General features: G+C 41.1%; 1 protein-coding gene and 1 pseudogene across 2 annotated transcripts in view; one reads left to right on the top strand and one right to left on the bottom strand.

Annotated features, from left to right (window-relative positions):
- Window positions 1-35: 35 nt before the first annotated feature.
- NID2 (nidogen 2) overlaps window positions 36-17,481 on the bottom strand; it is a gene marked incomplete at its 5' end in the record, with an annotated part of 60,984 nt that continues 43,538 nt past the window's right edge. The window contains 10 exon segments of the mRNA XM_081292912.1: window positions 36-714; window positions 908-1,020; window positions 1,916-2,039; window positions 4,065-4,222; window positions 6,703-6,874; window positions 7,390-7,519; window positions 10,099-10,268; window positions 10,827-11,048; window positions 14,688-14,921; window positions 15,681-15,800. Of these exon segments, the coding sequence (XP_081149038.1) occupies window positions 704-714; window positions 908-1,020; window positions 1,916-2,039; window positions 4,065-4,222; window positions 6,703-6,874; window positions 7,390-7,519; window positions 10,099-10,268; window positions 10,827-11,048; window positions 14,688-14,921; window positions 15,681-15,800 (1,454 nt within the window).
- Window positions 2,879-3,411, top strand: LOC308647370 (large ribosomal subunit protein eL42-like; annotated as a pseudogene). The gene is made up of 2 exons: window positions 2,879-3,112; window positions 3,145-3,411. The product of its transcript is annotated as a large ribosomal subunit protein eL42-like (transcript).

Genomic DNA, 17,481 nt, shown 5'->3' with positions numbered 1-17,481 from the left:
AATTGTAGGAAAACAAATTTTATTAGAGTAATCTAGAAAATGTGAGAACTGCTACATCTTTGGTATTTATACATGTAGTACTTTTGGTGGTCACATCTGTAGAGGCACTTATGGGATCAGAAAATACAATCATTCTAGCACCTTTTAATATAAATAGAAATGCACTAATGCAGAGGTAAAAAAAAAAAAAAGTCTTAGAACTTTTGTTGGGAAACTATAAATAAGTTGGTCTTTCCCACAGTTCTGCATAGGCTTCTATAACTATATCTACGTTGATTTTTTAGGATTGTATTTTGATTGTATTTTTATACTGATCGTATGTGCTTTAATTTCCTGGCCAGAAAGAATCCATAGCAAAAATCAGATTTAGAGGATTTAACTCTAATTGGTTCCTAGTTTTATGAATTTGCCTTTTAAATATGGCATGAATGTTTACAAAAAGTTGCTTTAAAAAGCAACAATTAAAATTCTATTACTTTTTTTGAACTGGCAATAACAACCTTTGATTTTAAAAATACAGTAGTAAAGATTGAGGTATAAGCTTTTCACAAAATATAGTCTTTTACATTAAAAATGTTCATCTTGTATGTCCAGAAACTTCTAATGGCCAATTCCTTTTTCACTTTCTTTGCCTTTTTCAGTAAATGCTCTTCAGGGTCAAGATTCTGATTGTAAACTTTAAGTCCTCCTTTATGTTTCATGTTCATTTTCTTCCTGTGAGGGAAGAGGGCAGAGTGATGAATTTTTAACCAAGTTGCAAGACCAAGTCTTTTTCATTTTGTTTATCGTTATGCTAGGTAGACTTAAGGTAGTAAAGATGGCAGTGTTGGCAATGTCATTGGCAGCAGGAGTAATCAGTAATCCCTTCTGATAATTCAAAGGAGCATCCTGAAATGTGTTCATTTACCTGTTGGGCAGTAGGGGTAGACTGCAGTGATCCCATAGAGGTGAGATCGCTGCTCTGGGAGATACTCATCAATAAACTGGCCACTGTCTTTATTTACTGATATAACACCATCCCTGGCAAAAGAAAGGAAGAGTGAATTAATGGAGATTTAGTCACTAGATAAAAAGATACAAGTAGTTAAATAAAGTAGAGAAATCTCTGCAAGCCTAGAATATGTTATTTAAATCAAGTTAACCAAGTGCATTTTTTTCTCATGGAAGAGTTGTCTAATACCAGTGGTTTTCGAGGTGATACCCAAACCAGCATCATTTGGAAACTTACAGGTAATAAAAATCCCTGGCACCTCTCCCCTGACTGCCCCCAAAACCTACTGACTCAAACTCTGGGATGGGACCTAGCAATATGTTTAAATTAAGCCCTTGGGGTGATATTGAAGCCACACTGAAGTTTGCAAACCACTGGTCTAAATCAGTTGTTTTCAGTCCTAGCTGCATTTAAAATCATATGAGGATCTATTAAAATACTGATGTGTGGATCTCATGCCAGACCAATTAAATCAAAATTTTAGGTGATGGGGTAAAAGAATGTAGATGTTTTGTTTTTTAAATGTTTCCCAGATCCTCATTTGAGAATAGTCTAAATAGTATTTTTCCCATCTCCTAGGTAGACTGTTCATAATATTTTTTTTAAAAAACTAAAAACCCAATACTTAATAACTATCTTATGGTACCACATAGGCTAGTCCTATTCTCTGAGGAACAGATTTAAATAATCATGCCTACTTCTTAATAGGATACTACCAAAAAATCTTTGCCACTTTAAGCTACCTGTGGTCAATAACATTAAATTTCTGGGTTAAGTAAAAGCATGATTTCAAAAGCACTAACTATTAATGAGGAAATAATGAAAAACTTCAATAGAGGGCTTAAGTACCAAAGTAACTCACTGACTGGTCAAGTGTGATCTCAAGAACCATTTGCCTTTTCAGGCAGAATGTGCTGAGCTTACCTCCTCCAATCTGTGTGGTAGAAGTGATCTGCATAGCTAACAATGCTGAAGGGGTAGTTGAGGTTGTTTTGGACTATACGCCGTCCAGTTCCATCAGGTAGTGTACATTCCAGTTTTTTGGTTCCTTTTAAAACAAAGGGGAAATGAGATCCTTTCATACCATGCAGAAACAAAGGCTATTTTGCCAAATATGATAGTGGCAGATTCCTTCTCAAGGAAAACAGAATAGGAAATGGACATTTTATTCCCATTTCTAGTCATACAAATTAGCAGCTGCATTATATTCTATTATTAGTCTCCCATTTGTTCATTTGTACCAGGGATTGTACCAGCATTTAACTCCTGAGCCACATCCCCAGGCTGTTGTTTATTTTTTTTATTTTAAGAAAGGGTCTTGCTAAGTTGCTGAGGCTGGCTTTAAACTTGTGATCCTCTCACCTCAGCCTCCTAAACCACTAGGATTACAGGCATGCACCATATTGCACCGGGCTCTAGTTTCTAATAGAAATTGAAACCTAGTGTTGTTGTTGTTGTTGTTTTAATTTTGTTTTGTTTTGTATTTTGAAAGAGATCTATTGAAATCTAAATTTCTTCCAAAGTGAGTCAGTAAAGATGAGCATTTTTTTAACATAATTTTAAGCCTTGGCCTATGAACTGTTGTATATTTAACATCTGGTTAAATATTCATCCTTCATAAAGTAAGTGTAAAGGGTATAATAGCCAAGGCAATCTTAACAAAAAAAAAAAATCCTTAAATGTTTTTAAAGAATGTTATTTTCTAGGTACAAGAAAATGGTAACATAGCTATTTTCCATTGTAAACAAAACAGTCTTGAAAATTTCCCAACAGCTAAATTATTCAAGAATTTCCAAATTTCACATTTCTCAAGAAATTTAAATCCCAAATACTTAATTTTAAAATTGTAATTTTTTAGCTTTCCTTGCTGATAATGCTTCCACAAACATGGTGAACGTTCCTAGGACCTGACATATGTTCTGTAAGAAGTGGGGCAAACACCAACCCCCAAAAAGTGACACAATAGCATGGATAATGAAAGGAGATTCTCATCATTATACAAAATACATGTATGAAGATGTGAATTTGGTGTCAACATACCTTATATATAATCAGAGATATGATAAATTATTGTATAATGGTATATTAAGAATTGTAATGCAAAATAAAAAAACAAAGTACAAGAAAAAAAAGTGACACAATAGAAGAAGGGCAAGGATTCTCCGTATGCACAGGGAAAGCAGCATTATGACAGGAAACAGAGTGGGTATGGTGGGCAGACTAGGCAAATTTTCAGGAAAAGAGCTAAAACTACAAAGAAGATTGTGCTGAGACTTAAGTGTGTTGAGCCTAACTGCAGATCTAAGAGAATGGTGACTATTAACAGATGTAAGCATTTTGAACTGGGAGAAGATAAGAAGAGAAAGGGCCAAGTGATCCAGTTCTAAGCTTCATTGTTTGTTTTGTTATGAAGATAATAAAATGTTGAGTTTATCATCATATGAAAAAAATGTAATGTTTTTAGACAATTAGATTGTAAGTGACCTGTCTGCATTGTAGTCATTATTAGATTATAAATTCAAGAATAATATTTTCCATATTCTTTACAGAACTAGGTACATAGCATATTTCATTTATTCTAAAGAAAAGCACACAACAGAAATAGATAAATCTGGGTATATCCCAGGTATTTCAGTATTACTGAAAGGAAGCTATTCTGCCACCTCACTTTTCAATATTTTCAGCATAAGATACTATTAAAGCAACAAGTGTTAAGTTGTAATACTGGCCCCCTAAAAAGGCAGAATAACCTTAATTGGTTTATCCAAGCTTGTCAATTCAACAGTGGCTAATATTTTAGCTTGAGAAGTATGCCAGGTGCCCATGTTGAGGTTAAACAGTAGCGACTTACTGTCTAATTCAGCATCCCCCAATCCAACCCCCCAAGCTCATAATAAGAACTATTACAAAATGTTCTTTAAAAGTTTATAGACCAAACAGATTGTTATACTGTTATAAATTTAACTCAAAAGATCTACATGACAAAATTTGTTTTTTTTTTTTAATGAAATCTATCACAGTATACATCCCCACTATAACATAGGGTTATATATCTGCATTCCATCAGTATTACCTGCATCTGCCCAGCAGAGCAGTTTGGAGAAAGGGTCAAAAGTTAAACCATTGGGTAATCCAATGTCTTTATTGACCAGAATTCTTCTGTTTTCTCCATCTAAAGAAGATGTTTCAATTTTAGGTGCTTCTCTATTCCAGTCTGTCCAGTACAAGTTGCTGTAGATAAATTTTAAAAAAGAATGTAAAAGCATAGCTTCTGGATCTGGGATGTAGCTCAGTGGTAGAATGCTTACCTAGCATGCAGGAGGCCCTGGATTCAATCCCTAACACCACAAAAAAAAAAGAATGATAGCTACAGCTTGTGGTAGGGAGCATCCAAGATGGCTGCCAATAATTCCCCATCCTCTAGTATTCTCATCTTTAAGCAATCCCCTTAAGTTTGGGCTAGATTTGGCTGAAGTGGTGGGATATCACTTCCAGTATTAGATTTCAAAAAACTGTCTTCTGTCATAGGTTCCTTCTCTTGCTTCTTCTGAAGGAAGGTATATGCCATGCTGAAAGCAACCCTATAAAGAGACCAGTCTGCCAAGGAATTTGTGTCTCTGTCCATAGCCAGCAAGGGCAGAGTTTGCCAAGAGCCCTCATGAATGCTTGGAAGTGCATCTTTCCAGCAGAGCCTTTAGATCACGGCAGCTTGGCCAATGCCTTAATTAGGGCTTTGTGAGAGAGACTACCAAAGGCACTCAGTTAAGCTGCACCCACATTCCTGACTTACAAAAACTGATATAGTAAATGTTTATCTTCAATGGCCAAATTTGGTGGGGGGACAATTTGTTACACAGCAATAGATAACTAGTCATATCCTACTTCTGCCTGTAACACAAGGTTTTCTGACATTTGCAAATGTGTGGAAGAAGTAATTTATCTTAAGTCTATCAAAATTCTTGCTTCTTAGACACTCTGATTCCATTGCCCAGAAACCCTTAATTTATTGAAATGTTGAACTGGATCTTGGGCCTAGAATCCAAAGAAATGCAGTTGTTAGAAACTATGGAACTTGTCAAATCCCCTGGGCCAAGGAATTAAGAGGGAGATCTTCCAAGGAAAATACTCTGGTACTTGCCAAAGAGGAACCTCTGTTAATCTACACCTGGCCCCCAGAGATAGAAACACTAAGCCAAGCACTTTACCTTTTAAATGCCCTGTTAAATATGCAAAATTCTCATATAACAGATATGTCTAGAAATTTATCTCAATTGGAAATAGGTTACATGTTAAAGAAAAAAGATTTTTAGAGAAGTAATGATGAAAGCATCATCTATAAAATACTGTTTTATAAAAGCTATAATTAGTTGAACTATTCGAAGAGCAAAGAGGAAGAGATCATGGGTTTCCTCTGTTGAAAGCTTCATCGCTTATGCCCAACAGATGAAGGCTGAGAGCAAAACCCAGAATGCAGTTTCCACTTCCAGCTAAGATAAAGGCAGCCAGAGAGAGGGTAGGGCATGCATATCATTGCTTTATCATTTGTAACCTATCTCCTCCAAAATGATTTAAAGTACTGAAAACAGTGAATTTTGCAAAGCTCACACAGACGTATAACATTTGACATAAATTATTCATGTATTTCTTAAAGAAGAAAATTAAAAGGGTAAAATATCCAGGAAGGTTTAACAACTAAGATTTAGTTACATATGTGAAAGTGTTTGTTTTCACTAAATTTTTTTTAAAGTCCTTGAGCATTATTATTTTCCATCTTGATAAAAATGCAGTTCTACTTTTATTTTTAAACTCATAGCAGTGGTTTGGATGTTAGCTTTAAAATATGCCTTTTCCTCTAGATCATGGATACATGATCTGCTCAGCAGCTCTTCCCCAGTTTCATGTCAAGAAGCAAAAGTTAGAAAGGCAAGCTTATCAAAATAGAGTTCCTGGGCTGGGGATATAGCTCAGTTGGTAGAGTCCTTGTCTTGCATGCACAAGTCCCTGGGTTCAATCCTCAGCATCACCAAAATAAAAACAGGTTTCCTAAAAGGTTTTTAATTCTTTGGAGTCCCAAATTCAGAACTACCTTTGAGGCTTTGCACTTAAGTGTTTTTGAGATTTCCAAACTGAAAACTTCTTTACTGATATGAAGGACTACTGTGGAATTTTGTTTTGTAGAAGCTCCGCTTAGGTATAGCAAGAGCTTCTCAAGTATAAAAATCCTTCCTGGTTCCATTAAGTCCTATATGTCCCAGTTAGTGTCCTTAGTAATTGTCACAGAGTGGGAACATTTTTATATTGACTTTCAAATGCCCATTGTCTGAGCTTTGGTTACAGAGGAAAACCCTGCTGTGGCTTTAGCACTGTGGTTTCTAAATGTGCTGAATGAACTTGCTTTTTCAAATGTAAATGTCATCTCCTGAGGCCCTGCCTGATCATCTGATCTAGCTGTCCCTAGTCCCTCTCACAACACCAAATATTATTTGCTCATGGTCTTATTTCCTAATAGAACGCAAGTTCCATTAAAGAACAGACCCTTGTCTTTGCCTAAAAGAATGCCTGGCACCTAGTAGTAAGTCCTCAATAAATATTGAGGTTAATGCATTTCAGCTTTTACTCTCTTATTCTGATCCTCCCCACACTATTTAAAATCCAGGGGCTTCAAGTTCAGGTTCCACAGGTAACAGGAGAATTAGGGAAGCCGGGCTGACCCTCTGATTGGATCCACAGCAATGGCACGGGGGTTCACCAGATCTGTATGGAAGAGGACCTTGCGCTGGGAGCCATCCAGGTTGGCCTTCTCTATCTTATCAAGGCCACTGTCTGTCCAGTACATTGTTCTTCGGAAGTGGTCAATGGCAAGTCCTTCAGGGCTTATCAAACCTGGAAATAAAGCAAAGGCAGGGCTGGAGAATTTTAGAGCATCAAGAGTGTACTAGAGCAGAGAGATCTGTCATATTTGAACAGTTTACCAAAAAAAAAAAAAAAAAAAAAGCCTGAGAAGAAGAATCTTTTAAGTCACCAGAGGCAGATTAATCGAGGAACCAACCCTTTTGTTTCTTTTTAGACCATCTATGTATACTAATAGAACTACCACCCTGATGTCACCAAACATCTACTGTGCTGGGGGACAAGTAGCATAAACTCACTATACCCTGCATTTGTATCCTGAACCCTTTCTTTTGAGAAGAGCTCATGGTAGCAGTAGTGATTTCTTTCATTCCTTAAGTTTGAATAGGCTTGTTTATAGAGAAGCTGGTCTGATATAACTCAACAAAGTGACTTGGGTGGAACTTAATCTCCCCTGATAGATGAAAACCGAGGGAGCCTTTTTTTAAGGCAAGTAATTTAGTTCAATCAAAGGAAATGCAAAGTGTCTTCAGAGTGAAGCTGCTGACCTGAGTTAATGATAGTCTCGGGCTCTGCTCCTGGTTCCAGGCTGGCCCGGCTGATTGTCCGTCCAGCAACATCTGTCCAGTACACCATCCTTTCCCGGCAGTCGTAGTCAATTCCCACAACTATGGAGCCCTTCGTGAACCAATCATAAAGTTAGAAGCATTAGGATTCTTTGGATACCCCTATCCCCACTAAGTTCATGTTCACGCTGGCTACAAGCTGCTCTGGATTGTGGTCTTTCAGGCAGTAGAGCAGAGTGGTTTTTCATGTAGGCAGTGGAGATCTCCCTGGGGTCACACAGCCAGGCTCAGCCCCTTAATAACTGTGAGACTCTGGTACTTAAGTCTCTATGCCTTCATTTATTCATTCATAAGACGGCTAGTAGCAATACCTACTTCAAATGACTGCTATAAAAATCTCATAAATGCTTGGGTTGGGGTTGTGGCTCAGTGATAGAGCAATTGCCTATCATGTGTGAGACACTGGGTTTGATCCTCAGCACTGCATAAAAATAAATTAAATAAAAGGTATTGTGTCCATTTACAACTAAAAAAATTTTTTTAAATACCATAAATTCTTATAAAGTATCCTAATCAGAAACTGGTATACAATAAGCCCCTCAAGAAATGGTGTTACCACTGCTGGTAAAATAAAATAATTTGCTTGGGAAACAGTCTAAGCAAAGGCCTTAACACTTACTGGAGCAAAATAATCCCTTTAGATGTTACCACTTTTGAAAGAGCCTTTCTAAAATTTGCCAGTATATGTCAACAAAATCTATCGTCCCCACCCCTGTACATAGGCTGAGTGAGGTCTTTCCCCTACTTGAGATTCAATCAGCTGTACTCTGCTCCTAATCTTTAATACAAAGCAAGTCTTCAGTTGTACTATATAAAAAGTCTAACTTAATGAGTTTAGGAATTGGGGAATTTCGATCTTCCAATCTTTGGCTAATGAGGCCTCCCCTCATTCCTTTCTACTAAATAATAACAACATCTTTTATTTTAAAATGTCAGGGTTGTGATATTCCTATCCTCAACTATACATAGGACTTGCTTCAGTTTCCAACTCCACCTCCTGCTAAGAACCCCAGCAGAAGTGCAAAGTAACATCAGAGGCCATCTAACTATCCCGGAGATCACACCACGTCCTTTCTTGCCCAAGAAAGCCTCCTGGGGGTTGGCTTGACTTATGCCTCTAAGACAGCAGCCACTGCCAGAGACTGTACAATGCAGGATTTGGCTCCTGTGAAAAAGTAGGCAGCTTGCCGGGTGTGGTGGTGCATGCCTGTAATCCCAGTGGCTCAGGAGGCTGGGACAGGAGGATCACGAGTTCAAAGCCAGCCTGAGGTGCTAAGCAACTCAGTGAGACTCTGTCTTTAAAAAAATACAAAATAGGGCTGGGGATGGGGATGTGGCTCAGTGCTTGAGTGCCCCTGAGTTCAATCCCCAGTACCAAAAAAACAACAACAACAACAACAACAAAAGTGGGCAGTTTATATAGGGGGAGTCTAAGAATGTTACTTTCACTGGAAAATTAAAATTAAAAAGCCATCTGTCCCAGGCAATATGCACATTCATACGGACTTCATTAGCCCAGGGAATCATGGAATTCATAAAATAAGTTTCTTGGGGAAAATGTCCCAGTTGAAGCAAATTTCCCTAAGGTGTGCTTGCGACACATGTCCATATCTTTTCCTGTTCCATCACCATCCTGTCCTGCCAGGGGCATGTTCAGAAATACACAAGCATCTGACAGTGATTAAAATAAATGATGTTAGCTTGACACAATGGCAAGTTCTTAGCTTCTGCCTCTTCTGAAGAAGCTTACAAAACAGTATGCTAGAGTTCATGGGGAAAACATTCTCAAACCTTAAAAAGGTAGAGAAAACATCTTTTTCTGGTAACTGACTGCTTTGAAGCTTCTTCCACCAATTAGTAGTTCACTAATAGAAGTAAATATAAACATGAACCCTAAACTATTCTTTCTCATGGTGGGCAGGTATCCCCATTGTGCAGTTTAGAAATAGAATATTTCCATTGTACATGTCAATGCCTTTTTTGCAGAGCCTCCTTTTTTATTCCCCATTTTAGATTTAAAAAAAAAAAATCCCTCCTTCCAAATCGGGCTGTCTTGGTAATAGGGAAGCTGTTGGTTCAGGAAGAGGCAAGCCCCAGAAAGGGAAAGCTCCACACACTCCTTTGCTGGCAGTGCACACTCCCCAGATCTTCATTATGATGGAGTCTGAGACGGTTAGGAAAGAGGTGAGTCAAGGGACAACCAAAATGGGCAGGGAGGGTGGTGGCAGTGATGCAGTGCTTAGCTCATTTCCACTTGGTGTTCTTAACTGACCACAGAAGCCACCCTTGAGCTACCACCTCCTGTCCTTTGGCTTCCAGGATCTGTATGACCTGGAGACTCCAGTTGAGAATCTGTCACTTTTCCCTAGGATCACCACCCAGCCTCCACATCCTGACAGGTCTGAAACTCCCTTTCCAGATATCTGAAACCCCGTGAGCCCACAGGAGAGCGTAGCTGTGGTCAGTCAGATGTGACTCCCAGCAACAGAGCCCCACTTCTGTGTGGTGGCACTGGACCCATGAAAATTGCAAAAGCCCTCAGGGATTCCCTGACTCGATGTCCTTGGCTTAATCCACAGAGGGCCTCCAGAAAGCCCTGCAGCCCCACCCTGCCTGAGAACTCCACTTTACATGCAGTGACAGTAGGGTCTTTGCGGCGTCCTTCTGAAGCCTGGTGCCGTTGAGGGGCAAATGGCCGATCTGCTGGCCCTGGGCATAGAGCAGGAAAGTGCCTACTGATGGCGGGGTCACATCAGGCCGTGGCGTGGGCCGGACGGTGGGTGGAGCGACCGTGGGTATACCTGGCCATGGGAAAGAGGGGGGGGGGGGGAAGAGAGGAAACAGGTGGGTGGGGAAGAAGAAAAGTTACTTTCTCACATCCCAGAGCATCCAAAAATATCAAAATTTCTTCACCCTAGACAGATGTGCTCCAGATGTTCTTCAAAAGAAATTCTAATTTCTAGGGTTTTTTTCAAGGATCAATTATGTAAATCATTGCCAATTACTAAGAAAGGAGGCACCAAAATGCTTCCCTCAGAACAAAGCAGAGGGGTTTTTGTTTTTGAAAGGAAGAAATCTCTTTGGGTCCCCAGGGGATGTTGCCCTTTCACCCTGGACTGGGGAGCAGGAGAAATAACATGTTGAATGGAGTTCCAGCTGTTCCAAATGCTGTCCTAACCGCTGGTGACAAGACCAACATTAAATCCAAATTGGGCTATTAGGGGGACCAGATTATAAATCAACACAGTATATTGATGAAGTGACTTCTTTGGTCAGACCCCATCACCCACAGAGGACAGCAGCCCTGCAGAAGGACCTCAGTGCTGCTGAGGGGAGTTTGGACTGTCCTCAGTGCTTACATGCAGGGATGATGCCTGGTTGTGAGCGTGTCCCCTGCACCTCTCTGCCATCTTTGTCCACACACCAGCAGAAGTCACTCTTCCCGTGGCACTGCAGGGCGGTGAAGTGGCCTAGGTCATCGCACTGGGGCACATACTGGTCATCCCTGGGCGTGCCGCCATAATGCTCCAGAAGGTTTTCCCTCCAGCGCTCACAGACTGTTCGAGGCCTCTGGGTGGGCTCTGAGCAGATGAGGAAACAAAGAGTCTTTGATTGCCATCCTAAAACAGTGTGGCATGTAGCACAAGGTCCCCCCACATGACCTCTTGGCCTTCCTCCTACTGTCTGGTAATGAGGTCACAAACCCCTAGATATTGGGCCAGGGAAGCAAATGTGTTCTAAGAAGTTCTCTATGAGAATCACAAGAGATCCTTTTGATGCTCCTGTCTCCCCAGGTCAGGAGAATCTGCCATCCAACCCCCACCACATGAGGAAAGAATAAGAGGAGGTAAGATCCACAGGGCAGAGTTTGCTTTGCCTTGGGAGGAGGATGATCTTGCTCAGGCCAGCAGAAGCCATGTGAACAACTGCTTGCACCAAAGGAGACCTGTGTTGACAGAGCACTTGTGCAGACTTTGGGGACTCAGAGGCCTATGTGATGCTTAAAAACCAGTTGTTTCCCCCTTGCTTCAAGCTCCAGGACCTATTGCTAAGAGGGCCATCCTGAACCTAGCCTGTGTCTCAGAGTCATTGCTAAAAGCCTGGCTCTGCTACATGACCTTAAAATGTAAAAGTACACTGAGGAAAAGTAAGACTTACTGTAATTAGTGTGCACAGCATGGTAAAGGTGGTAGAAAGGAACTTAAAACTCTTAGCTGGTTTCTAGAAGTACTTCAGCCACTCTACTCCTGGGACTGTCAAAGCTGAATTTTTTTCTGCAGGTTCTAACTTTCTGCCACATTGCTACTCTCTTCTTCAGCATTCTCCCCTCCTATCCCTTTCTTCCTAGCCCACACAATGACTGAAGCCTTGCTGACTTCATCTACAAAGCTGTCCCCTCCTGGATTGCTGTCACAGGGCTATGGACGACTTCCCAAACATGGGTGTTTCTGTCTAAAAAGACTGCTATGGGTCGTTGAATTAACATGTTCATTTATGATAAAATTTACCTAGAAGACTTAAATAAGAGGAGATGCTTCTCCTTCCTTTTTAATTCCTGTAACTCAAAGCCTGCAGGCTGCAGAATCACACAACCAAGTATCTACTTGCTGCCACCACTTGGATGCATAATAGAAATCTCAGAAACTAACAGAACCTGGTCCTCAGCTTTCCCCATCAAGCTTGCTCTTCTCTAGTCTCTTCAATATCAGTAAATAGCCCTCTACGTTCCCCATTTCTCAGGCAAACTCATTCTTGACTCCTTTCTTCTGCTTTTCATATCTGATATGTCAAATACAAGTTCAAAGACATTCTGAACATCTCACTTCTCACCACTTCCACCCCATCGCTGTGCTCAAGGCACCATCGTCTCCCACTGGGATTACTTGTACATCTGCTCTGGTTTTCCTGCTCCCAAACTCCTGGGCCTTCCCTCCCTCTAAACCAGAGTAAACTCAACCATCAGACAAAATGGTTCATTTAAAACAAGGCATTTCCTGCAACTCCTTTGCTCAAAACCCTCTAATGACTTCGAAGAACAAAATTGGAAACATGAAATACAGCTGCAGCAGGGACAATTTCTCTGGGAAGCAGGAAGATGGTGAATCAAATCTTCCGTGTTCAAACTCAACTAGGTCCACTGCAAGGCTCACCCGGTTTGGGGGAAGAGGAGACCCTTCGGTTTACCACTACAACTCCTGACCCACAGGAAGCAAAGCTTTGAGACCTCATGGAGAAGCAGGACTTGACTTTCCCACTCCAGTACAGCTCCAGGAACCAGGAAACAGAAGGCTACCTCCCCACACACCTGTCATCCACTTCAGGGTGGGACACCGTGGGGAAGATCCCAACACCACCCTGCTCCATATTCTGAATTGGAGGATGCATTCTTTGTTCAAGAGACCACCCAAGGCACATCTCTCGGTTTGGAAATGCAGACACAGGGCAGAGTCAGTTTCTGGGGAGTGGATCTCAAACCACTCATAATGTGGGCATCCCTCATTCCTTACTCTTTGAAGCTAGTTCTCAATCCAATCTTAGATTTCTTTTTTTCCTCTTCTGCTTGGCAGGGGCTTAAATATTCTAAAATCTTGGGCACAGAACATCCTCATTCCCCTACAGCTGACCCCATTATGCAGATGAGATTAGTTAGAAATGGCAGCCAAGGCCAAACCAGTGCCAAGGGAGAAGTCTGGACCATGAGAAAGTCTGCACAAAGGAATGTGTCCCTATTTTAGTCATTAACTTCTCAGTCTGAATCATTGTCCTTAACACATGCTTGTCTTAATAAACTTAATAGAACTCTGAACCAGTCCCCTAAGGCACCTCCCAGCTGGAGTGGAACCTAGACTTTCTAAAGAGAAGCCATAAGTGAAACAGGATTTCTTGGCACTCTTTTTTTTTTTTGGGGGGGGGGGTGGGGGGCGGGAGAAGGAAGGCAGTACCAGAGATTAAACTCAAGGGCACTCAACCACTTAGCCACATCCCTAGCCATATTTTGTATTTTATTTAGAGACAGGGTCTCACTGAATTGCTTATGCCTTGCTTTTGCTGAGGCTGGCTTTGAACTTGTGATCCTCCTGCCTCAGCCTCCCAAGCTGCTGAGATTACAGGCATGTGCCACCATACCTGGCTCTGCACTCTTTTGAATATGCAGAATTTTTTCCTAAAAATAAGGACAGAGATCAATTGGGGATTTTGCTATGGATCAAACCACTACCAATTTTCACCCATATGACTCTCAGTGGGTGAAGTCCTGGCCATAACAATTAAGATTATTAAAAAGTCTCAGAACTATTGGTGATTCTCCAACATTCTCTATTTACTCATTAAAATCTAAGATGAATATTTTTGGAATCTTTCTCAATAACAAAAATGGATCTTGAATAGCAACCTTGTGGCTATAGGAATCATTTTAGCTATAATTCCTCAAGGCAAACACATCCTGTGATCTTTATATCAGTTCTTCCAAAAAAGAGAGGAAAAAAAAAAGCTTCACACAACTCAGCTAGTAACAGCAAGATGCCTTAGCTGCCTGCTATTGCCATCAACTGTGGACACTCGCTAACTATGCCCTAACCTGACGGCCAGAACAACAGGCATGTTCACCATCAGTGTCCCTCATCTTCTGAACAAAAACAGATTCCTGTGCCTCTTACAAAGGTGGCCTAGACAAGAGGAATTCCCTGTCAACATGCTGGATAGACTGGAGAGGGCTGGGGTCACCCAGTTAGAGAAACTAGCTGATCTACCCATAAGTTTCCTACTTATATTTCCTAACCACATAAACAGGGCCACAAGGCTGCATCCTGCAATTCAGAAGGCAGAGTTAAGTAAGAGTTACATAGGAAGGCAGTTTTCCTTCCGGACAAACTCTAGACTGTCAAGGTCCTCTAGCTCTCGAAGATCTCAGTGTGACCTCTGCCTGACCTAGATAATCTGAACTTCCAGCCTGGCACTCAAAAAGGATCTAAGAGGCTGGAGCTCAGTGTGTAACAGATCCCATATGTCACAGGTCACATGTGTATATGTCCCTATAATAAACATGCACATATGAGTACACATATTATCTAAGTGTTCCTCAGAGGGAAGAGGCTATCAAAGGACAGTGGCCAGACATCCCCATGTTTCCATGACCTGGGCAGGGCTTACAGTCCACAGCCTCCTTCTACTTCTTGAGCCTTGACCCAAGCTGTTCCAGCTTTCTTTCCTAGTGGGCTCACCTAGTGGTGGCCCGCAATGAGGTGGGGTAGAGCCAGGCGGAGTCTGGGTGCCAGGGACTTCGCGGCCATTAGGATCCACACACCAGCAGAAGCCAGTGCTGCCATGACACTGCAGGGGCAGGAAGTTGCCCTGCTCGTCACACTGGGGGATGTGGAGCCGGGACCCAGGGTAGGCATGCTGTGCCTGGGCATAGCGCTGCTGGTGTTCGCAGGGCTTCAGTCCAGAGGTGGAGTCTTCAGGAACCAGGGCAAAGAGAGACACAAAGGAGAAATAACAGGTAGAGCAACCCATCGACTTTAACCAGCTAAGATCAAAGCCTCCTGTGCTATTTTTTCTACAATTGGAAGACACTATATCATGGGAAAAGAAGAAAAAGGCACTGGCATCTTAGAGTCCTGAATTCTCATTTAAGTTCTGCCACTATGTAGCTAGTTTGTTACCTTATCTCTCAATTTACTCTCTAAGTTCCTAAATGACTGTTAAGTGGACAGAAGCCCTTTCCTCAGCCTTCAAGGGCCTACTGCTATCTGGATAAAATGAAGAGCCATTCATGGCATCCACCCAAATATCCCAGAAGACTTTGGAGAGAACAAGTCAAATTCCATTTATCCCTTGAGCCCCAGAGTTTAAATCTGAGAAGCCCCAGGTCAGTGACAGTCACACCCTTGGGTGTTCACTCCTGGCTCATGAGTCCTATTTAATAAACTTTTCAATATCTCATCTAAATCACATTCATCAAAGCAAATGGCTCACTAGGGCAGTTAATCAGAGCAGCTACTAGGCAGGATGAGGTATGGGACAAACTCCAGGCCTCCATAAATGTAATAGCCAGTGAGCCATCAGGAAAGCAGGCAGCAGGAGGTAACTGAAGAAAGAATCCACCCCCTAATACCCCAGACCAGGTTAAATAAAGAGTGGACCAAGATTCGGAGAAAGACATCATTGAAGAAGCAGTGAGATTTATGTGCCTAGTCTGGCCCTCCAAACCTTACCAGGTGTGCACTGAAATCCATCCCCCTGATATCCAGGTTGGCAACGGCAGGAGAAGGAGCCAGGGGTATTGTAGCAAGTAGCTGCAGGGTGACATCTGTTTTCTGTACATTCATCAACATCTGCAGAGGTCAGGAACCAGGCAGAGAGAGAAGGAAGGAAGAGCATGACTTCATGGCACACAACCTGTGCATCTACATGGGCTCAGGACACGTGGAACAACAAATTGTCAACCTAAGAAGACCTCTGGACATGACCAGAAAAATGCTAATGCCTAAAGGTCAATTTAATGAAAAACATCTAGAAACGTGTAAGTTAGCATATGAGATAAGAACATTCAGTATATGAATCAAACATGTGGTTGCTCAGATAAAAATATTCTGCAGTATATTTCTAGAGCATCTTTCATCTATAGTGAATTCCAGGAAGTTATTACCTTTGAACTAACCTTTAGACTATAAATCATCAATTTCCTTTTAGTAACACTACAAGGAAGATAAATATAGGAACAATGGTATTTTTTTTCTTTCATTGTTGGCACCATCTCCCTAGAATATTCAGAGAGATGCAGAAGAGCCAGATGAAGCTCCAAATACTTCTATGTTAGAAGCACAAAGTCCTGGTATCTAGAACCGCCAATTAACCAGAAATTTCCTTTATTTTCCTCTTATAGAAAAGGAAAAAAATAAGAAAGAAAAATATAAGCAAATATCATCAGCAGTTTTAAAATGATATATATCATATACATATATAATATATATAACAAATATATATATATATATATATATATATATATATATATATATATATATATGAATGAAAACCTAAACTTGTTGGACATATCGGTATAGATAATTCAGTAATCTACACTCCCACCTGGTACCCTAAGGATTTTCATATATTGCAGAACTGCAAAATCTTGACACTTCAAACAAAAGCCAATTCATATCCATTATTAATTCATTTATTGAAATGGGCACATGCTGACAACAGCAAGTCATTCATCTTACCCTGGCCCCACCCACACACAGGCTGAGGGGGGAACTATTAAAACTAAGGCTTTGTGGATGAGGTAACCTCCCTCAAGAGGATGGAAGTCTTCCAGAATAAAAGGAGCCTAAACAAAAGGTTCAGCCTCAATTTGGCTCGACTGAAACAAAGCATTAGTCACATCCACAATAATGACCAGAATTTTTTTTTCTAATGTGTGAACAGAAAAAAAGTATAATGGGATGCTCAGTGTGAAAACTAGACAAGAGTAAAGCGCATCCTCTTGATACAGCCCATGACAGAGCCACACCCGCCTGGGAAGCTGGAGATTTACAACCTGGAACTTGATGTGAACAGGCTGGGAACAGAACAGTTCCCCACTCAGCCTCCCACAATCCAAATGAGATGTCTTCTAGAGTCATCTCCACCACCTTGCTTGACCACACTGTTACTGAGTCGCCTTCCCATATTGTAATTAGAAAATTAGCATCTGCTCATCCTCTGCCTCTGGGAAGTTTAATCAACATATATCAGTTCCTTTGAGTTAACAAACAAACCAAATTCTCAACACCATCCACTCTAATACAGCCACAGAGGCTCTCCATGGGGAGCAGCTGACTATACTGGTTACCTTTTCTCCACCTACAACAGTAAAGTGATTCTAAATTCATGTCTAAAGTTAGAAATGACAAGGTGTTCTGGTTAGCTCCCAAATTGTCATATTTAATTATCCTTGTGGTTGGCTGTCTCCTTAAAAGGGCAGCTCAAATGCTCAGTTGAGTGAATCTGGTTACCATCCAGCTCTTTGGGCTT

This window comes from Spermophilus citellus (assembly GCF_964194105.1).
Source record: "Spermophilus citellus genome assembly, chromosome: 4".
Lineage (NCBI taxonomy): Eukaryota > Metazoa > Chordata > Mammalia > Rodentia > Sciuridae > Spermophilus > Spermophilus citellus.
The sequence above is the reverse complement of the archived record's forward strand: the minus strand, read 5'-3'. Positions and strand labels throughout refer to the sequence as shown.